General features: G+C 39.2%; 1 protein-coding gene and 1 non-coding gene across 2 annotated transcripts in view; both read left to right on the top strand.

The window, feature by feature from the left end:
• The window catches only part of MOXD1 (monooxygenase DBH like 1), a 91,852-nt gene that overhangs the window by 45,158 nt on the left and 20,567 nt on the right, over nucleotides 1-26,127 (top strand). Inside the window, exons 5-6 of the mRNA XM_078447323.2 lie at nucleotides 24,025-24,204; nucleotides 24,739-24,841. Of these exons, the coding sequence (XP_078303449.1) occupies nucleotides 24,025-24,204; nucleotides 24,739-24,841 (283 nt within the window). The remainder of the gene's footprint in view (nucleotides 1-24,024; nucleotides 24,205-24,738; nucleotides 24,842-26,127) is intronic.
• On the top strand, nucleotides 14,190-14,292 carry LOC132668076 (U6 spliceosomal RNA). Its single transcript, XR_009605446.1, has one exon. It is a non-coding gene; the product is annotated as a U6 spliceosomal RNA (small nuclear RNA).

Raw genomic sequence — 26,127 nt, 5'->3', positions numbered from 1 at the left:
TGAAAGAAGCCAGAAAAAAATGACTACATATAATATGATTCTAGTTTTTATAAATTTTAAAAAATTCAAGTAATCTATAGTGACAGGAAGCCATTGAGTGGTTTCCAGGGATGAGAATGAAGCAAGGTGGGAAGACAATGAGGGGTTGGCAAGGGCCCTGGGGAAACTTTGGGGGATAATGTGCATATTCATTATCTAGCCTGTGGTTTTATGAGTATGTACGTATGTCAAAACAACAAATTTTATACTTTAAATATATGCAGCTTAGTGTATGTCAAATTATACCTTTTTAAAAAAAAGTGTTTATTGTTGGGGCGCCTGGGTGGCGCAGTCGGTTAAGCGTCCGACTTCAGCCAGGTCACGATCTCGCGGTCCGTGAGTTCAAGCCCCGCGTCAGGTTCTGGGCTGATGGCTCGGAGCCTGGAGCCTGTTTCCGATTCTGTGTCTCCCTCTCTCTCTGCCCCTCCCCCGTTCATGCTCTGTCTCTCTCTGTCCCAAAAATAAATAAAAAACATTGAAAAAAAAATTAAAAAAAAAAAAAAAAAAAAAAAAAAGTGTTTATTGTTGAGAGAGAGTGTGAGCAGGGGAGGGTTGAAGAGGTAGAGGGGGATGGAGGATCCCAAGCTGGCTCTGTGCTGACAGCAGAGAGCCTGATGCAGGGCTCAAACTCACGAACCATGAGATCATGACCTGGGCTGAAGTTGAACGCTTAACCGACTGAGCCACCCAGGTGCCCTTGTCAAATGACACTTTAATAAAAGTGAAAGAAATGTTGTCTTGGAGAAGTTTGAGGTCAGAATATTTTCACATTTAGTAATTCTTCCTTAAATTGTTTTTTAATGTGCTGTTTAACTCACCCATAGAGTTTTAAATCCCAATTATTTTTTATTTCTAGAAATTCTATTTTGTTCTTTTTCAAATATGCTGATTCAATCTTGATATTTCTTGCTCTTTTCAAGCTCATCTTTATTCTTTAACCACATAAATATAATGCATAACATTTAAAAAATGAAGCATACATTGTTATTTTTGATTTTATGTTTAATAATTCCAATGGCTCAAGTCATTGGGAATCTAAATACGTCGTGGATAGTCTCTTGTTTCCCCAAGTGTTTACTAAGTTTTGCCAAGTTAATGTCATCCATGGAAATCACAAGGTACCGGAGGAGAGGATGCTCCCTCCTGGAGGTATTATATTTATATTTACTTTTGCCAGATGCCAGGGGATGGCAACCCATGAGGGATCCTTTATTTTCTTGGTTTGGAATTTCCCCAACCGTACAGGACTATAAATTCAAATCTTACTGTCTCATGAGGCTGGACCTTTGTTTACACACCTCCAGGGGAGAATATTGTTATTATTTTCTTCTAACCAGGTCTTATTCAGCTCTGGCTACCATAACAAAATACCATAGACTGGTAAATAGCAGACATTTATTTCTCACAGTTGTGGAGGCCAGGAAGCCAAGATCAAGGTTCTGGAAGGTGGGTTTCATTCTGAGGCCTCTTCTCTTGGCATGTAGACAGCTGCCATTTCACTGTGTGCTCATATGACCTCCTAATGCACGAGGATGGGGTGCAGAGGAGGAGTACAGCAAGCTCTCTGGTGTCTCTTATAAGGGTATTAATCCCATCATGAGGGCCCCACCTTCATGACCTCATGCACCCTAACTGCCTCCCAAAGATCCCATCTTCAAATACCATCCCATTAGAAGTTAGGACTTTAGCCTATAAATTTGAAGGGGGGGAGGGGACAAAAACATTTGATCCATAATAACCCAGAACTGTGGCAGAGACAGACAAGTTTTTTCATCAGCTGCCTTTGTTAGCAGTTAGATTTTTTTTTTTCTAGTTCTTCACTTTACTGGATTGGTATGAGCTCAGAGGGTTCCGGTTCTGTATTTAATTGAGGGCTGTGGGAGGGAGAGGTGTGCGTCAAGTTGAGTCCCACATCATTTGATGATCCTATCCTGTGACCATTATTCCTGGAGACTCTAGAATCATAGTATGACATATGTTCCCACGGGAGCCTTAGTTTCTATTTTTATCACTTGATTTTGACTTTATATTCTTCTTCTTTTACCTTTGGTCTTCCTTAATTTCTTACTGAGCTTATCAATATATTTCAAGACACATGGTTTTAAGTTTTGAAAATCATGGAAATAATGAAAATCAGTCTTCCAACTGAGAGGTGTTCTGAACATTTAGTTTTCCTACTGGAAGTACAAATTCTGATGGATACAATACAGTTTTGCCAGGTTCAGGATGAGAAGGCTGGAATGCCATGATCAAAGACACTGAGAACACGTATTCCTAGTAATGTTTGGAGATCTTGTGAAAGGACCACAGAGAGCAGGAATTGTAAGCCAAGAAGTGAGTTTCTCTTGAGGCAACGTGGGACTATTGGGTTTTGGCTGGAGAAATGGCATGATTTGTTGTGGAGATTTTAGAATACAGAGGATTAGAGCCAAGAGTTTAGCCTGGACATGTTAGGAAAATGTATGTGAGAGGAAAAGCAGCCGTATTTGGGAAGTGTCTTTGGAAATAAGGAGAGAATGCCCACAAGGGTTATTGTGGCAGTAGAGATGGAAATCCTCCCCACTCGCTTGATGTTAGGGGTGAAGACTTTTAAACAAATCTGAAAGAAGTGATGTTTCATGGGGGAGAGAAGATGGTGTGTTCCCTTTTGGAACTATTATCGCAACTCAATTTATCAGATCCTTTTCAGGTTTCTTGTTTCAGCTGCCAAGAAAGGAGGTTGGCCACATTTCTGAAACTGCAAAATTCTCTTTGAATATCTACGCAGGTTGTAAATTATGACATTTCAGTTGAGTGTGGCTTTTATCTGATTGAGCAAATATGGAATAAATCACCCATGCTTTTTATGTTTCCTTCATAAGTAGATCCCTTTTGAATGTAATTTCTATAACTGCAGACCTGAGACTATTTAAACTGATAAAAAGTATTGAATGGAAAAGTTATTTTAGGTTTGATTTAAAGGAGTTGGCTGGCATGTTTAGGAAAAAAGGCAGACCAGACTTGTTAAGACTAAGTACCTGAGTTCGTACTTGGCTCTCACCTTGATGGTCCGGTTGGCAATTGAGGTCAACATGAGCACCTAGAGGGAACAGAGAGATGTACTGGAGTAAGTGGGGACAAAGATGGAGAGCAAAGTAGGAATGACAAGATGTTAACTAGCTCTGGATGGTTTTTATATGAATAATGTTATATTATTTTCTCTGTATATAAACTTTTCAAAAGCGAGCAAGCAAACGAATAACTTCAAAGATTAATAAAACATTTGCTTTGCTTTCCAGAAACCTACATCTAGAGGAGACTTCTTTATTTAAATAGCTGGAAGGCAGCAGGAGACTTACAGGCTTTGAAAAGGTGAATTCAGTGTGAACCTGTTTACTAAGCTGAGCAAAGGCTTCGTGGATTAGGGGTTATCCACCCAGACTGGAGATTCACCCACAGAAGACCAGTGTTTAACTCAGTCATAGTCTGAACACACTTCAGTTTTTTGTTTCCCCATTTTCATGGAATTGCCCTGCAAACTAAGACTTCTTTTTATGGAGAACTCATGTCTGAAACACATAGAAAATAAGAAAGGAGCCAGAATTACAGAAGCCATCCACTGATATTCATTTATTTGCTTCACTTTCTTGAAATATAAAAGACTGTATTTCTTAATTGTAGTCATGGTTAAACAAATTGGATGAGGTCAAGCAAAAATAGTCTTTTTCTTTTTTCTTTTTTTATTTTATTATCCCTTTTCCAACCAGACAACAAAACTCCATTTAAAAAATCAAATAGAGGGGCGCCTGGGTGGCTCAGTCGGTTGAGCGTCCGACTTCAGCTCAGGTCATGATCTCACGGTTCGTGAGTTCAGGCACCCGTGTCGGGCTCTGTGCTGACAGCTCAGGGCCTGAAGTCTGCTTCGGATTCTGTGTCTCCCTCTCTCTCTGCTCCTCCCTTGCTCACACTCTGTCTCTCTCTCAAAAGTAAATAAAGATTTTAAAAAAAAAATCGAATGGCTCTCTGAAGCATACTGTTACATTAGTGTACAAAATGATTGAACTGACTTCAGCTCCCTTCTAACCATCACTGCCCTTTCACACCTCCACGGCAGATCACAAAGGCAGGCACGCTTTCCCAGAGAATGGTGCTTAGCGGTCAGCCCCCGGTGCTGGTTCAAGCCAGCTACACAGCAGCCCTGCAAGTTTGCTTGGTTTACGTAACTGTGCTTCAGTTTCCTGATCTGGGCAACAAAGAGAGTAATACCTTTCTCCAGAATGCAGGAAGATGAAATGAAATTAAACGTGTTGATATGTGCAATGTACCTGGTACACGTAAATGCTCACCAGTGGTAGTTATTATTGATGTCATAACACCCCTGTATTGGCTATGGGACTCCTCTCTTTACCAGGCTCTTTCCCATTGGGCCAGGCACGTCCTTGGATTTTCAGCTCCGGGCGCACTTCCTGATAGTGGTGCTTAGTGAGTGCTTGTTGGATTAATGACTCGAATCTAGACCTAATTCAATTATGGTGAGTTGTGAACAACGTTCTGAAAATCTATCTCATTCCCAGGACAAAGGAATTTTGCGTGTGTGACACTGTGGAGTCTGTAAGTAACTTAAGTGCCGAACTGAACAGTCCTGCTGGGCTACTTGCAGACGCTTTATAGAGAGGACCAAAATTCAATAAAATTAAGTAGGATTTGAAGACCTGCATTTATTATCACTTCTAAAGCAGCATTGTTCGATATCATAGAGAAAAACACTCAACATCAGTTTCTCCTTTCATTACAGGATAAAACAACATACTTTACATTCAAATTTAATTTAAAATGAAAGAGCAATGAATTCAAGATCTCTGGATAAAAGCCAACCAAGAATTCTGCATGAGGCAGTGTTATTAATTTGTTGCCTACAATTAGGTCTAATATTTAAATTGTGCCTGAGGGAATAAGAAATGCCATTCAATGATGATTTCCCTACTCTTAGAAGAAGACAAAGATGGTTCATTTATTAAATTTCTTCAGGAAGTATAATCCTTAAATCATGACAAATAAATGTTAAAATAATATACTTTATTTAAAACTGCCAAATTATTACAGTAAGTTATATACAAACACAAGTACTGGAAGTTCTAGGATATGAAAATAAGTTTAAAAAAATTTTTAGTGTTTATTTATTTTTGAGAGACAGAGAGAGACAGAGCGTGAGCAGGGGAAGGACAGAGAGAGAGACACACACACAGAATCGGAAGCAGGCTCCATGCTCTGAGCTGTCAGCACAGAGTCTGACGCGGGCCTCAAACTCACGAACTGCTAAATCATGACTTGAGCCGAAGTCGGACATTCAACCGATTGAGCCACCCACATGCCCTGAAAATAAGTTTTTAAAAGTTAGTTTTACTATACAGACATTTAAATTAGTTCCTTTTATGTGTAAGTTGTATTGGAGTAAATGAAAAATGAAGTTGTTTTTCTTTCCTCTAACTTGGGGTTGTGACATTTTATCATAAGGATCATCTGTTAGTAATTGAGTTCTGTCCTTCCATGGATGGAATTATTAGTCCTTTAAACTGTAAAAGAAAAAAAAAATCACACAACAACAACAACAACAACAACAAAAAGCAGACTAGCAACCATTACTTCAAAGGAGATTACAAAGTGAAAAACAATCCAGAGACAGAAAACGTTTGATGCAGAACCAAGGAAGGTCTCACTGTCTTTGTGGGGACCCTCCCAGCAGCAGCTGCCCCTTGTCACGGGTGAACCACATATACTCACATCTGCCATTGGGCTATGAAGTCTTGACAACAGGTTTGGGGTAGAAAATTCTTCTGGTTATTTTTTTTTTTCTTTTTCTTTTTCTAAGAGCCTACAAACGCAGAAGATATAATTGAGTTTGCAGAGGATCAACATGTTGTTTTAGAAACCTAGCGCCAAATACATCCTGGTCAACTCTTTCTCTAAATAACAGATTTAATTTAAACAAAATAGATTATTTTGCATTGTGTAGGGAAATAAACAATTTTGAAGGTTCTTGGAGACTTTGTTTTATACGATTAAGTATATAATAGCATAGGATATATCTACTTCATATGTAATACCGTAGATAGATTATGCATAGAAAATATGAAAACTAACATGTGATGTATACTTTGTATATACCATGCACTGTGAGGGGTTTCCCGATATCTTATGTAATTCTCAAGATCACCTTGTGAGGTAGGATGTAGATAATCTCTGTCTCACATATTCATTAACTTGTCAGGGACATTGAGCTCGTAGGTGATGAAAACAAAATTTAAAAAATATATTATAAAATTAATATGTGTTCACTGTAAAAAATTCAAATACAGAAGGCCATGAAGTGAAAATCAAAAAGCTCTAACTTCTACCCCTCAAGTTCTACTTCCTGAAAGCCAAATTAATATTTTCTTGTATTTTTCTGAAATTTTTTTTGAAAAAAAATTTTTAATGTTTGTTTATTTTTGAGAGAGAAAGAGAGAGAGAGAGCATGAGCAGGGGAGGGGAAGAAAGAGAGGGAGACACAGAATCTGAAGCAGGCTCCAGACTCTGAAACGTCTGCACAGAGCTTGATGGGGGACTTGAACTCACAAACTGTGAGATCTTAACCTGAGCCAAAGTCAGATGCTTAACTGACTGAGCCACCCAGGTACCCCTGAAATTTTCTATATGTATGCAATCATGTACCTTTATGTTTATGTTTACTTCTGTGTATATTTTCATCCGTCTTTCTTTATATTATATATGTATATAAGTATATATTTATATACTTATATACGTATACTTATATAAGTATACTTATACACTTATATAAGTATACGTATATAAGTATACTTATATACTTATATACTTATATAAGTATACTTATATACTTATATACTTATATACTTATATAAGTATACTTATATACTTATATACTTATACTTATATAATATATATTTATATACTTATAAGTATATAAATATATATTATATATGTATATAAGTATATATTTATATAGATATATGTGGTTTTTCTTGCTTTTATTTTTAGATCTCAGGATCATATATGAGACAATAGTGTCATCTATTTTGACACTTGCTTTTTACATTTAACGGTATGTCCTGGAAGTGTTCCACTACATTATGTACAGACCTATCCTATTCTTTTATGATTGTCTGGTAGGCCATTGTCTAAATTTAATGTAATTTAATAAAGAGCAACATTAAATTATTTTCAATTTTATGCCATTTACAAATTTTCTGTATTAGTCTGCTTGGGCTTCCATAACAAAATACCATAGGCGAGATGGCTCAAACCACAGAAGTTTGTTCTCATAGTTCTGGAGGTGGAGAAGTCTAAGATCAAGGTCCGGCAAGGTAGGTTTTATTCTGAGGACTGGTATCTGGACTTAGTAGTTATGGCTGTCTTCTCCCTGTGTTAAAGGAACCGGCCCTTTACTTGACATAAATGTTACAACTCTTCTCTTCTTGGTTTTGGTAACGTAATGTTTACTTATCTTTTTGCTCAGGTGCGTGCTGCTTCCAGTTCCTTCCTCTATTAACCTTTAATTCACTTCTCCAGGATAAGAGATGGGTCATGTAAAATAAAGTTGTACTGTCTATGCATTTTTTTGCACAGATCTATCTCCTCTGTCATTCTGTGATGAGCTATGTTCCCATGAGAAGTTCCCCGTTTCCTGCATTCTTATCCTGTGTAAAACATGTTGATCTACGCGTGTTTCTCTGCTCTGCATAGGATTGGAAGAAATCCATATATACTCATACCTCTGATATACATATTGCTGCATTGAAAGTCATGTGTTGAAGTAATAAAATTAGTTCAGAGAACTTTATTTCCTGCAGTGTGAAACAATAAAATCACATCTACTTTCTATGAACTTTCAATTCCATGAATTGCCGTGAAATGCAGATTAACCTGAAAAACAATTCAATTTATCATTTAAAAACAGCTCATACTTACAAAGACGTAAGCAAGAGCATACCAAAAAATAACTAGCAAGATTTAGTCTTGATGTTGTATTTTCATTACAACAATCACTGCAAATAATAAAGGCCTTGAAAAAGTCTGCTCCATGTAATGAATTGTCAACAAGTTAGCAGAACAGCGCGTTGCTACTCCAAATAAGAAGAAAAACTCTTATGTAGGCACTAATTACATTCGATATAAAAGTACTAAGTTGTACAGAACTGAGTATCGTTTTCAACTGCTTGATACAAATGATTATGTGCTAGACACATTTTCTCCTTTACTTTTTATAGTGGATTAAAAATTGATTTGTGTTTTTATTTCGTAAATAAGAAAACTGAGTTTCAGTAAAGTTAAGCAATCTGTCTTAGATCACACAGCTAGTAAGTGCCAGATGTTGAATTCCAAACCAAGTCTTTGGCCTCATGCTACCACACAGTACTGCCTCCTGAAAGAAGCTTAGAGAAACAAGGCAAATGTCTGCCAAAGTAATCAGAGAAGGCATCCAGGGGAAACAAAACCTGGGCTTTCAAGAGGGAGTAGGAGGACATATTAGGTGAAGAAAACACGGAATGAAACCATGGAGGTAAGAACAACATGGTGTGTAAAAGGAACGGATCCCTGTGACTGGGAATTCATGCACAGGGCACCGTGTAGGTAACGTGCAGCAAACCACATAGGATCCTGAATGTCAGAAAAAGAAGTGTGGACTTGATCGCTATAGAAAGGGTGGTGTGGAGCCACTGAATATTATCGGTCAGATGTCCAAGATGAAAAGTGATTTGGGAAGATTGGTTGGGATATGGGGTGTTGTCTAGAAAGCTACCCCCTAAGCATCCAAGAAGATTAGTTGGTGGCTATTGGTGGAACCCAGGTGGGATGTATAGAAGTGTGGACTGGGATGAATGCCGTGCCTAGAGTGTAACATGAGAAACATTTTGAAGATGAGAAATATAAATTAGGATGAGTCATATTGCTTTGGCATGCTCTAAGTATTCCGTGTTCTCATGAAAAAATGTGGTTTCCAAACACATTACAGAACACAACTAGTTATTTGGGGAACTTCGTTTTGTGTTTTTCAGAAATCTGAATTAACAAAGCTTCTGACTTAATCCAGGTTTGGGTAGTCATCTCAGTTTTCATGGACTAAAGAGGGGAAAGAAACCAAAGATGACTGAAGAAAACAACTGTCATTGATAATTACTATCAGCACCGAACTTCTTTTTGTTTCAGCTGAACGTCACTTGGGTTTATTTCAAGCAAATCCCTTTGTCCAGAGATTTATGATGTTTCAAGAGCTACAGCTCCTTTTGAGCTTTGCCCTTAATATTGTTTGGGCCTCAGCCTTAGGCTATTTTCCCTTATGGTAGAAAAATGACAGCCCAAACTCCTGAAATAGCACTTTCTCTCTTATTTTGGGAGGACAGCTCTTCTGCCAGCCACCACTTGAAAGTCGCTGTGATTTGACCAATTTAAGTTCAAGATTGGGACCACATAGATGGGTTTGGGCCACTTAAGGGAAGTGGGAATCATTGTTAGTCAAAGAGTGTGGCTAAGCCAATTCAGGATCCTGGTAGTTCTTCTGGGGGAACTGATGCTGGAAGGCAACCAAAAATTATCATTCTCTGGTCTTAACTTCTCTACCTTTCTAGAATATAAACTGTATGATTGTCAGACCCATGTTTGTTTACTTCTTGGCATCGGATAAAGAGCCAAATAGGTGGGGTATTTTTTCTTTAGTTAATTAGTTGAGTGAATAAATGAATGAATGAATGAAGAATGAATGAATGGAATGGAAGACATCTCTTTGAGATGAAAAGATTTTCAGAGCAAAATAGTAAGGGAAATGTGTATTCAAAACTGTGCATAAATACACACGAGAAGTGTCAGTGTAGGGGCGCCTGGGTGGCTCAGTCGTGTGAGCATCTAACTCTTGATTTCTGCTCAGGTCATGACTCCAGGGTCATGAGATCAAGCCCTGTGTCTGGCTCAATGCTGAGCATGTGGCCTGCTTAAGATTCTCTCTCTCGGGGTGCCTGGGTGGCTCAGTCAGTTAATTGTTCAACTCTTGATTTCAGCTCAGGTCATGATCTCATGGTTCTTTGGATCAAGCCCACATCGGGCTCTGTGTTCACAGTGTGGTTTCTGCTTGGGATTCTCTCTCTCTCCCTGTCTCTCTGCTCTCCTTTGTTCACGCTTTCTCTCTCTCTCTCTCTCTCTCTCAAAATAAATGAACTTAAAAAAAAATTCTCTCTGTCTCTCTGCCCCTCTCCCCAGCTTGTGTGCTTGCTCCCTCTCTCTCAAAAAAAAAAAAAAATTAAAATTAAAAAATGAAGTGTCAGTGTAGCTATGTTTCTTTTAGAGGAAGGGGGGAGGTCATATTTCAGAAAAACTTCTCTGTAAAGAACATACTATTATACAAATTAAATCCTAAATAAATTGACATGGCACACATAAATATATATTTCATATGATTATGTATTTTGCAATACAGCATGTGACCATGGCAATATTTTTTTTGCCTGAATATTTGTAACATAAAAGTCTTAAAGTTAGATTTTGAAACACTGGACTTTGTGAATAAATTACCAGTATAGACGTTATTTATTTGGGTGCAATGTTAAAATCGTATTTAAAACCCAGAGTCCAACTTTTAATAAATATAGTCACATCATTCTTTGAACACCTACAAGGCGTCTGTTGCTTCTGATGTGCCAGCTATTTGATTCTCAAGTAATTTTATAAGTAAACCTTATTGTCACTGATTTACTGATAAGGAAACTGAGACAGAGAGAAGTTGAGCAACTAGGAAAAAGAGATGGAAAAATCACATAACTATCAATTCTTTTTTTTTGTGGTAGAGAATTAAGACCTAGTCTTTTAGCATGTTTGATGATCATATCATGATGATCATATTACAGTATATAAATATTTCTTTTTTTAAGGAGTTTATATTAAAACAATTTTTTAATGTTTATTTTTGAGAGAGAGAGAGGGAGTGAGAGTGAGGAAGAGTCAGAGAGAGAGGGAGACACAGAATATGAAGCAGAGTCCAGGCTCTGAGCTGTCGGCACAGAGCCCGATGTGAGGTTCGAACCCACAAACCGCAAGATCATGACCTGAGCGGAAGTCAGACACTTAACCAACTGAGCCACCCTGGTGTCCCTGCAGTATATAAATGTTTCAAGTCAACATGTTGTCCACCTGAAAATGTACACAATGTTACATGTCAAATATACTTCAATGTAAATAAATAAGAAAATAAATAAATAGAAAATAATGGGGCAAGATTTAAACCCCCCAGATTAGATTCAAACCCCAAAACATGTGGTCCAATAAAATGCTCTTCCATTATGCTATTTGTTTTCTATTGGGTTCTCAGCTGCAGTCCTTTGAGAGAAGGATGTGTGTACAAATGACTAAGGAAGTGCCAGGAGAAAACACGAGGTGGGAGAGTAAGACTGAGGAAGAGAAAGCCAAGCAAGGGTGTTATTGCACTGTACTTCCAGCTGTAACTTAATCCCATTGTCTTAGTCCACTCGGGGTGCTCTAACAGAGTACCATAGACTGGGCGGCTTATAAACAGCAGAAATTTATTTCTCACAACTCTGGAGTCCAAGATCAGGATACCAGAAGATTTGGTGTCTGGTGAGATCCACTTCATAGACAGCCGTCTTCTCACTGTTCTTACATGGTGAAAGGGGCAAGGGAATTCCACGGGGTCTCTTTTGTAAAGACACTCATCCCATGCATGAGAAATCAGCCATCATGACTTAATTGTCCTCCAAAGGCCCCACCTTCCAATACCCTCACCTTTGGAGTTAGACTATCCATACGTGAATTTGAAGGAAACACAAATATTCAGTCCATAGCACCCATGGAAAACATTCATTTTGTTTAGAGTTGTCCATTTCACTTTCTTCAGACTAATGTACATTTTGGGGCATTTTTTGCTCCTTGCAAAGTGAGCCCAAGATCGGGCCTTTGAGGAAAGTTACAGGTGCAAGTGATTGGAAGTAAGGCCCCCAGAAAAAGTTAAAGAAACCCAAAGTGACCTTGGTGGAGCACTGACACTGTCTCATTCACTCCCCTGCCATTCAAGATGGGAGTCAGTAAGACCTTGGATTGCGAGTAAGTTGTTCTGTGAGTGTTCTGCAAGATGAGCAAACATTTCTAATACATTTTAACTTGATAAACGATTGAGGTCTTGCCATATGAGTAGTACGTGATGCCGAATGTCACATGATCACAGCTGAACCAATGCTTCTTGTCTCTCTGTCTCTGCCTCTGTCTGTCTCTTTATCTTGCTGTGGGATTGTGGGCGGTTTTCTCCCGTGCTTGGATGCTCCATCTCAGGCCGAGGTGTTTGGCAGAAATCAGTGATTTTTCAGAACATTGGAAGGTGCCCACAACTGGCACTAGTGAATTTTTTGTCACTTCAAAGCACCTATGGACAGTTCTTTGCTTTTCCATACAAGAGTCAGCTTAGGAATGCTTTGCTTCATTCTGGATCAGGCTGCCTGCAGATACAGATCCTTTGCTGCCTTATTGCCAGTTACATTAAATACAGTATATGTTAAGAACTTGTTAATGCTGTACCATGCTCAACACCTGTGTGAATGTATGCAATGGCCCCCATGCAGAAAAAGATTCCATTGAGCCTACAGGTAGCAGTGATTCCATTAGTGGTAGTGAAAGTCGTCCTACACAATAACCCTCCTCTCTCTTGTTTCCCTCACACCACTCATGAAGGTTTTCAAAGGTAAATTTCAGGTTAATTTGTTTATTTTTCTTTATATTTTGTATTTTCTTTATTATTTTGTATTATATTCAGTATTGTAATTATTTTTATATGAAAATTTTTGGGTTGTGGAAGGAATCCTCTGAGTTTCCATTATTTCTAATAGGGAAATTTGCTTTGATATATAAGTGCTTTGGATTACAAGCATGTTTCCGGAATAAATTATGCTCACAAACCAAGGTTTTCCTGTATATCAGCATGCTGGTTTAGGGGCACCAATTCCTGATCCAAGTCACCAGTGGTGAGATCCGGGCTCTGACAGTTGGATAAAATTTTAAACTTACATGTGCGTTATTGTTTGCATTTATAAAATAGGTGATAATTCTATTACCTAAACTCATGAGCTTGTTTTGACAATTAGATGAAGGCATATATATATATATATATATGCAAGTCTCCTTGAAAGAGTTAAGGAAGTTTTATTATATATAGTTAAATATATGTGTATCTTACTTTTGTTTTTACATTTGGAGGGTAAAAAAAACGTGAGTGGGAAGGGCGGAATGTCCTTCTTGGCTTGTCCATGTATACTAGTAGCTTGGTATGAGAAAAATAGATTATTAGAGCTCTTCAGAGCTCCAATACATATATAAATGCACACACACACACACACACACACACACACACATACATAATGATGGAAAAAAAAGCCCGTGTGCTATGACCTGCTGACCTGCTCACAGTCATGTCACACAGCTATTTAGTGACACAGCCAAGAAGGGAACTTAGTCTCCTGACCATCAGATCTTTCACTATGCCTTGCGGGTCGTATTGGTATTAATGTAACATTTCTTAGAGGAACTAGGTGACCTCTAGTTTACTGAATATCTCCGTTAACTGAACATTAATATTTGTTAATGTAAGGCTAAAAGCAACCTTAGAATTCATGAATAATCTATTAAAAATTCAAAGAACAATATACATATTAAGAATGCTATTACAAACTTTCTTAAAAGTAATTTTAAAATATTTTATATTTCTGTATTTTTACATTCTTGAGGTGTTTGGCAAAAAGAACCTAATCAATTTGGTGTGCCTGGGTGGCTCAGTCGGTTAAGGGTCTGACTTCAGTCAGGTCATGATCTCACGGTTCGTGGGATCAAGCCTCATGTCAGGCTCTGTGCTGACAGCTCAGAGCCTGGAGCCTGCTTCTGATTCTCTCTCTCTCTCTCTCTCTCTCTCTCTCTCTCTCTCTCTCTCATTCTCTCTCCCTGCTTCTCCCCCACTTGCTCTCTGTGTCTCTGTCTCTCAAAAATAAAAAACAAACATTAAAAAAAAGAACCTAATTAATTCACATTCAGAAGTTGATGACTGTAAATCATAATATTTTTAACTCTCTAGGGTACTTGCATATTCATCAAGTAAAACAGCTTTAATAGTGCTTCAGCCGCACACATACTAAAATTGGAACAGTACAGAGAAGATTGGCATGGCCTCTGTACAAGGATAACCCACAAATTTGTGAAGCGTTCCAAGGTTTTAAACAATTTACTTTGGGCATAGAGGATTAGTAGGAATGTAATTCATAAATCTGTGGCCCGTTCTGGTATTTTCTTGTGACATTTAAAGAAACACAGAAATTATAATAAAGTCCTGGCTAATCAAAACTCACATTGTTCCATACCAAATGCCTCTTCTTGAATAACACATTTTGCATCCAATGTAAAGAATCGACAGATTTCCAGTGTTAATATAATACCACCAACAAAGCTGCCAATATCAAATTTTGATAATGTATTTTCTTTAGAATTAATAGTTGCTGTGATTAGAAGAAAACAAAAAAAAGTATGCTTTGGTGATTTTAAAAAACATCGTACTAAGCTAAAACTTTGAATTTCTACATAAGAATGCTGAATGGGGGAAGAGGAAGTCTCGTTGTAGAAGGTTGCTCTCCAGCCCGCTTTGTGTCTAGTGACTGCTGGGTTCTAGCTGATCTAACACATCTCCCAATCACCCCCATCCCCAGAACTGCAACACCAGCATCTGAAGCTGTTTGTGATGCTGAACTTAGATTGCCTACCACAACCTCAGAGGCAGTACGATTTGGGGATTTTTTTTTCCCCCTTATTGGTCCTCTTAAGAGTTAGTGCCTTAACAATAGGTCCGCACAACACAGGTCTAATCTTGCAACTAGATCTAATCTGAATAAATGGTTCTAACTGAAATTTCTCCTTTTGAATAAATTGGAAATTGAAACTGTTTTGGTTTTATCTCATCAAGAGACCTTGAGAAATTAGTTGATTTAAAATACAAATTGTAGTAATAAAACTGTGGATTAGAAACATATGAAAATACACAAGGGGTGCCTAAGTGGCTCAGTTGGTTGAGCATCCAGCTTCGGCTCAGGTCATGATCTCAGAGTTTGTGAGTTCAAGTCCCGTGTCAGGCTCTGTGCTGACAGCTCAGAGCCTGGTGCCTGCTCTGGGTTGTGTCTTCCTCTCTCTGCCCCTCTCCTGCTCTCTCTCTCTCTCTCTTTCTGTCTCTCTCAAAAATAAATAAACATTTAAACAAATTTTAAAAATACACTGAAAATACCATGAAGTCTGCTGTTATCACGAATGTAATAACTAGTTTTTAAGTGGAACTGAACTTTGAATAAGTTCAAAAGAAAATGTTGAGGTTCTGAATTTGTAGTTTCACAGGCATTATGTTTTTTAAAAATGCAGAAAATGAAGAGTGCTGATACTCTGTTACTACACTGTATCTAATACCATTGGAAAATATCTTTATGGCACATATGAATGAAAACCAAAGCTAACCATTTGGTTTAGAACTCATGTAGACTGAATGCTGCCTAATTCTGTTGTCTAATGAGGGGCCCAGGAGGGAAAGGTGTGGCACATTTCAAGTCATATCCAAGTACGATTCCCTGGTAGGACAAGTCACTTATTCACACTCATTAGCAGGCCTGATGAAGTTGGAAACTCATTTTCCACAGGGACAAGGATACTAGGATCTATACCATTGATTTATTTAATATGACATCATTTCTATTTTTTCAGAATGCAACAAAGACATAAATGTGGCATTTAACAACTATTTTCAGCATAGGAAACAGGTCAGTTTTGATACATCTTTGTTGCTGCTGAAGTAACAGATGTCACTGAACTGTTGTGGGTTGTGGTCATTGTCGATGGCATCTGGGGTATGTTTTGTGAAACTGAGGTGGTGAAAGTTACATTTGTTGAGAACCCTGGTGTTGTCATTTTAGATATTGCTATAGGTGTCAAGATGGTGACCGTCCCAGTCTTTGAGACTGAAGAAAATAGAATTGTTGACTGTTTCACAGTGCTGGTGGAAGACTCATTTGTTATAGCTGGAAATCACAAAGTCATAAAGCTGCATGAATATGAAGAAACAGGGACTCATGGGTTTTGGCCCACATCATGATCTCATGGTTCCTGAGTTTGAGCCCCATATCAGCAGGTCGGGTTTTGCTTTGAACTCTGACCTTTTTCAGAGTGGATTACCTGTGAGACAATGATATCATTTTCTTGCTCAATTTGGTTGTCTCCTCTCATAAGTTGGATATATTGTCATGCTAAAAGAGCCCTCCCCATTAGGGATGAGGATAAGGAAAGAGGGACAGGTAGATACCATCTACTATCCTATCCTACCATAATCCCATGAGCATATACTAGCATGATTTTGTAATTGTCTGTCTACACTGCTAGTTTGGGCTGAAATGTTTTCATAGGCAGCATTGCATTATGAACCAGATGCCCTTTGGATAACCTCTGTCAGAGATGGTTTCCTGGCTTTTACATGGACAGCAACCTGTGCCTGGGGTGTGTATGGAAAGCAGGGTGCCAAGAACAAGAATGGGCAGGAAGAAAAGTGATGGAGATTTACCAGATTTCCAGCTCATTACAGATTTCACCCATCACCTCTCTCCTTTTGTTTTAATTTTTAATTTATTGAATTGCAAGTTGTTTTTGGAGAGCTATGCTCTACTCATGTTTCAACAAGCAACATCTTAAATGGGTAGACTTGGAGGAATAAGTGTAGGAAAATTGCTTATAAGAGCTCTAATAACCTCCTGTTTTTCTCACACCTGTTTTTCTCTCGTACTTGGACAAGTCAAGAAGGGCATTCCACCCTTCCCGCCCACTTATTTTTACCCTCCAAATGTAAAAACTAAAGTAAGGTACACATATACTTAGCTACAGATAATAAAACTTGTTTAACTCTCTCAAGTGCACTTGCATATTTATCAAGTAAAATAGCCTTATGACTATGTAAGTACATGGAATTATACAACATCAATCATGTAAGGGGAAACAATGTATATTTGTAATAATTTTTTGTCACAAACAAATGCAGGGATACTCATGACCTAGGTAAAAATGTACAAATCTGTGAATTGTTAGTTTATGATTATAACAATTGAGAGCAGACGATGTATTAGCTTCCTGGGGATGCTATGATAAGTGACCACAAGCCATGCAGCTTGAAACAGCAGAAATTTATTTTCTCACAGTTCTGGAGGCCAGAAGTCCAAAATCAAGGCATTGGCAGGGCCATGGTCCATCCAAAGTCTCTAGGAGAAAATCCTTCCTTGGCTTTTCCAGCTTCTGATGGTCTCTGGTTTTCCCTGACTTGTGGCAGCTTGAGTCCAACCTCTGTGTCCATCTTTACATGGCCATCTCCTCTCTGTGTGTGTCTGAATCTGAATCTCCTTCTCTTTTCTGTATAAAGACACTAGTCATTGGATTCAGACCCATCCTAAGACAGAGTAACTTCATCTTAACTAATTACATTTGCAAAGACCCTCCTTCCGAAAAAGGTCACATTCCAAGGTTCCAGTTGGGCATGAATTTTGGAGGGATACTATTCAATCCAGCACAAGGGAAGTAAGTAAAAAATCTATTTCTTGGGGCGCCTGGATGGCTCAGTTAGTTAAGCATCCAACTCTTGATTTTGGCTCAAGTCATGATCTCACAGTTTGTGAGTTTGAGCCCTGTGTTGGTCTCTGCACTGTCAATGCAGAGCCTGCTTGGGATTCTCTCTCTCTGCCCCTCCCCTGCTCTCTCTCTCAAACTAAATAAACAATTAAAAACATACATATTTCTTAATTTTAAGTTTATTTATTTAGTTTGAGAGAGAGAGTGAGAGCAAACATATGCGCGTGCAAGTGAGGGAGGGACAGGAAGAGAGAGAATCCCAAGCAGGCTCCACACTGTCAATGCAGAACCCGACCTGGAGCTTGAACTCACGAACCATGAGATCATGAACTGAGCCAAAATGAAGAGTCAAATACTTAACCAACTGAGCCACCCAGGTGCCCTTATATATATTTCTTTATTGTTATTGTTAAGATAGTTGGTATTTGACGTTTGCAAAAGCATGTGGATTCTTCAGTTTGCCAATGCTCAGTGGCTTTTTGGGAGAAGTCCTTTTGAAACTGAATCAGTTTCACAGTAGGTGCAGGTACGAGACCATCAGGCAGGCACAGTTTTGTCAAGGACCCCAAATGTTTTATGTCAGAAAGATAATATACATTTCCACTAAGATTTTCTTACCTTCTATTCTGATACAGTGGTCTTGGTTCTAGGTTCTAAGGATTTCTGAGACACTTAGGAACTTTTTTTCTTATCCCCATCTAATCCTATTCTATAGACCTAGGTCACACCGAGTAAAATTCTTAGCCTCATTTCATTATATTATATAATTTTTAAAATTTTCCAACCATATTGTGTCCTTTGTATCAAATTCCACCCCAACTCTGCCCTCATTCAGTGACAGAGTGAACTGAAATTCTTTCCTCTCTTACCAAAATAATTGAGTCATTTGCCAAGAGTTGATTAGCAAGTATACATAGATGCTAAAAGGTTTGCATGGGAGCAAACTGCTTTCATTTTCTGAAACGTGTGCCCTGCACCGAACAGATTATGCTCATCCGTAGCCAAGGAACAGAACATGGCAAAATAAAGAAAGATTGATGCCTGGAAGTACAAATGTGAATCATGACTTTTGAGCTCTTAATGGTTGTGCAAGCATCTTCAGTATCCCAAGTAGAGGATCAGAAGGGGGAGATTACCGGATTGATCCGCAGCTGTGAGTGTCTGAGTCCATTGTGAGGGGCTGGTGCACAAGTAGTTCAAGTAGCCTCCTGGGAAAAAGTGGTATGTTGAGAGGCTGGGGAGGCGTGAGAGAACCAACAGAGCAGGAAAAAAGCACTGAAAGAGAGTTTCAGAGGAGCACAGTCCTGAGTGGTTCTAAGTGAAGGCTGGGACGGTGGGATTGGGCAGCTGAAGTGGGGTGCAGGGTGGGTCACTGGAGTTTAGACAATCAAGAAATTAGGAGGCAATAAATTTGATGACTCAGTCTCATTCATGGAAAGGCTTCATTTCCATTCAATAAATAGTTATTAAGCAGTCTGCGTGTTGCAGTGATTATGCTAGACATATTGACCTGGATAAAGAGAGTAAGAGAAGGTGATGAGGTCATGAGAACAGTATAATATTTGGAGCTTTTCAATTCCCAGTTTATAGTTGATGTTAATTTCCACCTTGGTCTTGACTATGCTTAGTAGTTCTCTTATTGTTTGCTTTTTACTGCTAAGTCTTCTCAAGAGTACCTCAAAGGTCCAGTTATCTGAACTGACTGGAGACTGTTTTACTCTTTTTTTTATTTTAATTTTTAAAAATTTATTCAAAATCAAGTGAGTTAACATATAGTATAGTATTGGCTTCAGTAGAACCCAATGATTCATCACTTTACATATAACACCCAGTGCTCATCCCAACAAGCACTCTCCTTAACACCCATCACTCATTTAGCCCATCCCTACCAGACTCCCTTCCAGCAACCCTCAGTTTGTTCTCTGTATTTAAAAGTCTCTTATGATTTGCCTCCCTCTGTTTTTATCTCATTTTTCCTTCCCTTCCCCTATGTTCATCTGTTTTGTTTCTTAAATTCCACATAGGAGTGAAAGCATATGATATTTGTCTTTCTCTGACTAATTTATCTTGCTTAGAATAATACACTCTAGTTCTATCCACGTTGTTGCAAATGGCAAGATTTCATTCTTTTTGATTGCTGAGTAATATTCCATTGTATCTATCTATCTATCTATCATCTATCTATCTATCTATTTATCTATCTATCTATCTATCTATCTATCACATCTTCTTTATCCTTTCCTCAGTAAATGGATTTTGGGGCTCTTTCCATACTTTGGCTATTGTCTATAGTGCTGCTGTAAACATTGGGGTGCATGTGCCCCTTCAGATCAGCATTTTTGTATCCTTTGGGTAAATACCTAGTAGTGGAATTGCTGGGTCATACATAGGGTAGTTCTATTTTTAATTTTTTGAAGACATAGGGTACAAGAAGAGACCATTTTACTCTTAAGAATCCTTCAGGTTGAAGGCTTCCTCCTCACCTCCCTTCCACCTGTGGTTTCTTTTCTAGGCTGTTCCTTTACTAGGCACTGGGGCTAACAGGTAACCCACAGCTGCCAGGCCATCCTTGCCTGGCCTCTATTGCATATGAAGGTGGGTGTATGGAACTGTCATCCATTCTGGTCTGTAAATGCTACCTGTGTATGAGAACACTGTAGTTAATAACACAGTTTAATATGTCATCAGGTGTTTGTGTCATTGCCACCCACTTCCATAAGCACTACTTTCGATTCCTTTGTATTTATTCCTTCTGCAGTCATACAGCCGGCCTAAAACAAAAATGAAATTGAATGTTTGTTCCAGTCTCAGAAATACCAATTAATCCGCATTGGTATACTTTATGTTGCCATGACCTCCTTTGGCAATTTCTATAAGTTTAATTTTTGTTTTAATCGAGGTAACCTTTGGCATTCCCATTTAGATTGTGATGACAATGTGACATCTCTGAAGCAACCAAAATAAGTCGCCCTTTTAAAGTGCTACCTCTTACAGCAGTGATTCACTGCACTATAGCTTTATTTGTCTCAGAAAGGTTTTTAATGTAAAAATGTATAACACCACCATTATTTCAAATGATGCAATGATGCAAAAGGAAAAGTCTTTCTCGTGCGGACAATTACTGAATATCCAAGAAAGAGCAGTGTTTAACCTCCTCTAGTGCCCTCCGGTCTCTGCCGCAGCCTTATTTGGGCTAAAGAAGAATGTCACAACAGGTGATGTGACTGCTTCGAAGGTTTGTGGAACTGGTTGAGGAAGCAGCAGATAATGACCAGCAGGCGTTTTGGGGATGGGTAGCTGTGCGCTGGCATCACTATGCTCGGTCAACGTGGCAGGAAGCTCTGTGGGAAATTCTGTTCCGTGCTGGGGCACCGAGAGCCAGACCCATTCTGGTCAAGGTGCTCCCGATCCCTGGAACGTGTCCCCTGCACGGAGCAGGTTATGCCTTCCCATAAGAATATGCTTGGGGTTCCCCTTAAGTATTCTACATGGTCATCTTAAAATTCCTTCTCCAAAAATTCTTCTGTTCTTCAAGAATTTGGTAACCTGTGCTTTTCCTCTGACATCAGTGGCTCCTTAGCTCAGTTGTTATCCTTCTGGGGGCACTTCTCTTTCTCAGTCTGCCCTTTCATTTCTCACATCCTCTCTGTTTTGCCAAGAGCTTTGCTTCTTCCCGGCCTTCTTATTTTCTCCTGTGATCAGTGCTCAGGTTTGCATGCAGAACGTTTTCTTGTTGTTGTATACATGTATTGTTTTCTTAGAAAAAGCCTCCAGGCTCTACCCTCAGTTTGTAATCTGGAGGTCAGATTACAGTTTAATTTTCTTTGAAGACCTTGCCAGGTTTTGAGGAGAGACCTTGCTATTTGCTCTCCTTAGGAAAGAACATATTGAAAGGCCACACTCTGTCTTCTCTCCCTAAGGGCCAAAGGACACGCGACTGGGGTGAGGGCAGGAATCCCCCCCCCAGACATAAAGCTCCCACTCTTTCCTCCCCCCAGCTCACAGGCAGAAGCTTCCAGGTCCCGATGCATCTCCAACGTGTCCTCCTCCAATGATGTGTTGCAGTGGGAGGAATACTGACTTTGGGGTCAGACCTGCCTAGTCTCAAATCCCCATCTACGATTGCCCGGCTATGATATTTTGAGCTTGTTACTTAATCTTCTGAGTCTCAATTTTCTCATCTGTAAAACGGAGACAATAATATTTACCTTATAGATTCGTTGTAAATATTAAATGAAATGTAGCTAGTGGCTAATACAGTGGTTGGCAGATAGTAGGTGCTAAGTAAAATGCAGATGTTACTATTATTATTACTAGAATGCATTGGTAGTTGGGAAGCCTGGGGTTGGTTTCAGCGTTTCCTATATTAAAAACAGCAACAACAACGCGTGCTCTTCAAAGATTCTCTCAAGAAGTTTAGTGATGCTCCTTCAAAGCAGGCACCACCAGCCACATATAATTCATCATGCACATTCTCAGCTTTCTCTTGCTGTGCCTCGATGAAGACCGTCTGTCTTTGTAGCTGCCTTGGCAAGAGCCAGCTTTTCTTTAAAGCCCTAATGGCTCCTTTCTAGGACCTACCTTGTGGAGCTCAGTGCAACCTACAGGTTCTGCCAGAACTGAAAAGGCACTTGGTGAAAATGCCTCACGTCCCTCTCTTACTCTGGACATATTAGCAGTGCCCTGTTCCCCTTGGAGTGCTGAGGTGCCCGAATAAGTCAGGTTTCACAAGAGAGCTCAAACTAGACACGGAAACTAAAATCTAATAGGCATCCTAGGCTACCCTTCTGTGTAATGTGTTATGCAACCATGCTTGAACAATAACTGTCGTTTTCAGGCAAAATAGAAAATAGGTTCTGCCTTCAGGGCACGCAGTCTTTTAGAGATGAGAGACAAGTGCAAACAAAGCCATGCGCAGTGTCATTGCTGTGAATGTGATGTTAAAATGTACGTGTGGGCTAGCTATGGCATGACTCACTATGTAACACAAAGGCAAGCTGGATTTAAAAAGTCGAACCCCCGGCTGCCTATTCAGATCTCTGCCTACTACCTACCGCTTCCCTGTTTGGCTGCTTAGATTCTCTGATTTAAAAACAAGGAGGAAAGAAAGAAAAACTATGTAGAAAATCAAAATGGAAAGCCTTAGGAGACAATAGCTGAAAACACTTCATCTTCATAAGCACGTCTAAATTGGAGGACAAGCAAGGGTTTCAAAATGCATTCGCCTGCTTTTGAGTAGTCAGGGCTAAAGGCGGAAGGTGTTGAGCTCTAAGACAGGTCAAACCTTGGAAATTTAGGGACAGACCATGGTTTCTTTAGCAGATGAATGGAGCGTTCAAAGAACCCTGTGGCTGATGGCAACACCTGTAGCCCAGCTACACTAGGTACAGACAGGGCTCCTGTACGTCCTCTGCAGGTAAGGCACTTTGGGACCTTAGGATGTGTTCAGCTCGCTGTGAGTTCCCTGGGCTGAGGTGTGCAAGCGTTACGAAGGGAGCTTACAGAAAGGACAACGGAAGAAACGTGTTCATATGCATTGTGCTGTCAAGATTAGAACCGACTTTACTGCCCCTTCTCTGTTCGCTGGTTTCTACTTCCCCTCTCCTAATTTCAGCAGTGTCACAGGAACACATCACTACCGTGTTGTTTTCTCTCCTAAATTCTAATGGTAAGATTCTTATTACAATTTGATTTTAATAAAAATTAAAAATATCCATTATTGAACGCTACTTTGTGCCCAGCCCTATGCTCAGCACCAGGTAGATATGTATATGATAGATAGGTATTGATAGATAGATAGGTAATAGATGAATAAGGCATCATCTACTGCCTTCAGTAGGGATGGATAAAAATATTTTGAGGTGGAAGAGAGTGAGACTGAGGGAGTTTATGCCTGTCTATAGCCTTAATTTCTTTTTTTTTTATGTGTGGGGCGGGGGAGAAAAGAAAGGAAAAAAGGGAGGGGACCAAGGGCAAAGTAGCCTGGAAGAAAGCAATTTTTGAAACAGCTGCCATGCAGAATGATCAGGAAAACAAAAGTGAGTTCAAAACACAAACGGATTAGTAAATCCTGTGATTCTTGGAGGAACAGGTTATCGTCTCATCTTTGCCGTTGCCATTGTTCCCATCACCATCGTTGTTTTCATATCCAGAATGCATTATACTTGAACCCCATCGTAACCTTTACATCGTTGAGCAAACGATCCCTTCGCAAAACTGCTAATGCTCTATGCTAGTTTCATGCTTACCGGAGGGTGTTGTCGGGTGGTTGGATTTGTCACATCCTCCCTCTCATTTGTGCTCGTTTAGGTGGAGCCAGTGATACAGAGAGGCCACGAGAGTCTGGTCCACCACATCCTGCTCTATCAGTGCAGTAGCAGCTTTAATGACAGCGTTCTGGACTATGGCCATGAGTGCTACCATCCTAACATGCCTGATGCGTTCCTCACCTGCGAGACTGTGATTTTTGCCTGGGCCATTGGTGGAGAGGTGGGGCCAATGACTGATTATGGAGATGTGACACTGTTCATTGATCATGTCTTTCCCCTACGGTTCTCATACTTACAAGTAAAGCTTTATACACTATTTCTTCTTTTTTTTTTTTACATTTTTTAAAATGTTTATTTATTTTTGAGACAACGTAAGAGACAGAGTGCGGGCAGCGGAGGGGCAGACAGAGGGAGACACAGAATCTGAGGCGGGCTGCAGGCTCTGAGCGGTCAGCACAGAGCCCGACGCGGGGCTGGAACTCACAAACCGTGAGATCGTGACCTGAGCGGAAGTCGGATGCTTAACTGACTGAGCCACTCAGGCACCCCGCTTTATACACTATTTCTGATATGAGGGTAGCTTACTTTTCTTTCCACTGGCAGGGATTCTTTCCTTAAGCCCCTTTATTTTATCCACTATAGATTATGGGGTTCCAGAATGTTGAAATATCTTTGAGAATGGTTGGGGTTTTTGGAGGAATAGAGCTTGTAGGGACTTTCATAGGGCACGTCTCATGGAATTTTCCTTATTTAGGGTTTTTCCTACCCACCTCATGTTGGATTGTCCCTTGGCACACCGTTAGATCCTCGTTATGTGCTCCTGGAAGTCCATTATGACAATCCGACATATAAGGAGGGTGAGTTTATTCTTCGTGTATTCTACCTCTGATTTTTAAAAGTTTTAGAACACCTAACTTAACAGAGTTGAAATAAACTAGCATCATTTTAGAAAGAATTAACCTATATATTTGTCATCCAAATTAGGATACTCTTTAGAGCGAAAGAGGGTACTATTAATAATTATACTGGGACAAAAGTGATTAACCAGCACTGTACCAGGCAAATGGGCATGTGTGGTCACTGATCTTAAAAAAACAATTTGCATGCTACTTTCCAGAAAGTAGAATAATAGATTTTTCTATTTGCGATGTAAATTAGTCCTAAATACACAGTGTTGATGAAACATTTTCTTTCTAACTGCACATATGAAAAGCTGCCATTCATCACTAGATAATATTAAGATTTTGTTGTATGGTAGGAAAACCATAAATATGCTTAAGAAATATTTATGCAGTGACACTGCGTAATATGATATTGAAATGAAGAGATGAGCGTATTTACATTTGATTTCTAAATCTACTTTTCTAAATCGACTTATGTAATATTCCAAAACCAAAAAGTTGAAAGATTCAATATGAAGCTATCAAAAGAAACAAATGAAAGTTACTATTTTCCATTGATTTATGCAACTATTCAGCAAATACTGAGCACCAACTTTGTCTTGGGTCTGTGCTTTATGATACAAACCAAACCACCCTCATGGAAATTATAGTGTGGTGGGAAAGAGAAACAATAAAACTAATCACACCAGTTAATGTAAATTTATGTATATGTCAGTTGTTCCAAACCATCGATTTGGTAGTCACAGGTAGGTAAGTCAACCCTCCAGAAAGGAGTCAATTAATTCCCAAGTCAGTGGAACAAATTTATGAAGGGTTTGGGTCATACTTTCCCCTCTATGAAAACTGTCACAGTAAGGAATGTGTCTTACTCATTGTTGATCCCCCATGCCTATTATCATGCATGCTATTCACATAATAGATTCTTACTATTTTTTGTTGATAGAATGACCATTGTTGAATGATTAAAAGAATGGTGGCAAACTATAAAGAACGTTATCACTAGTAATTTATTCTGTTAGCAGATGGTTTCTAGGCCAAGGGGCTTCTCTCTTTGTAGAAATGTTACTGAACTTTACCTGAAAACAATATAAAATAAAACTTTTGTTGAGTTATTCTACATTCTATTGAGTGACTTTAGAATTTCCCTTTTGTCTTTATGTTAGATAATTGTGGACTATATCAGCTAGACCACACAAACATTTTTCCCATGGTATGCTCTGGAAATCAAAAATGATTGCAGA

This window comes from Panthera onca, chromosome B2, assembly GCF_046562875.1.
Source record: "Panthera onca isolate mPanOnc1 chromosome B2, mPanOnc1 haplotype 2, whole genome shotgun sequence".
Taxonomy (NCBI): domain Eukaryota; kingdom Metazoa; phylum Chordata; class Mammalia; order Carnivora; family Felidae; genus Panthera; species Panthera onca.
Note: the sequence above shows the minus strand (reverse complement) of the source record. Positions and strands in the feature narration are given on the sequence as shown.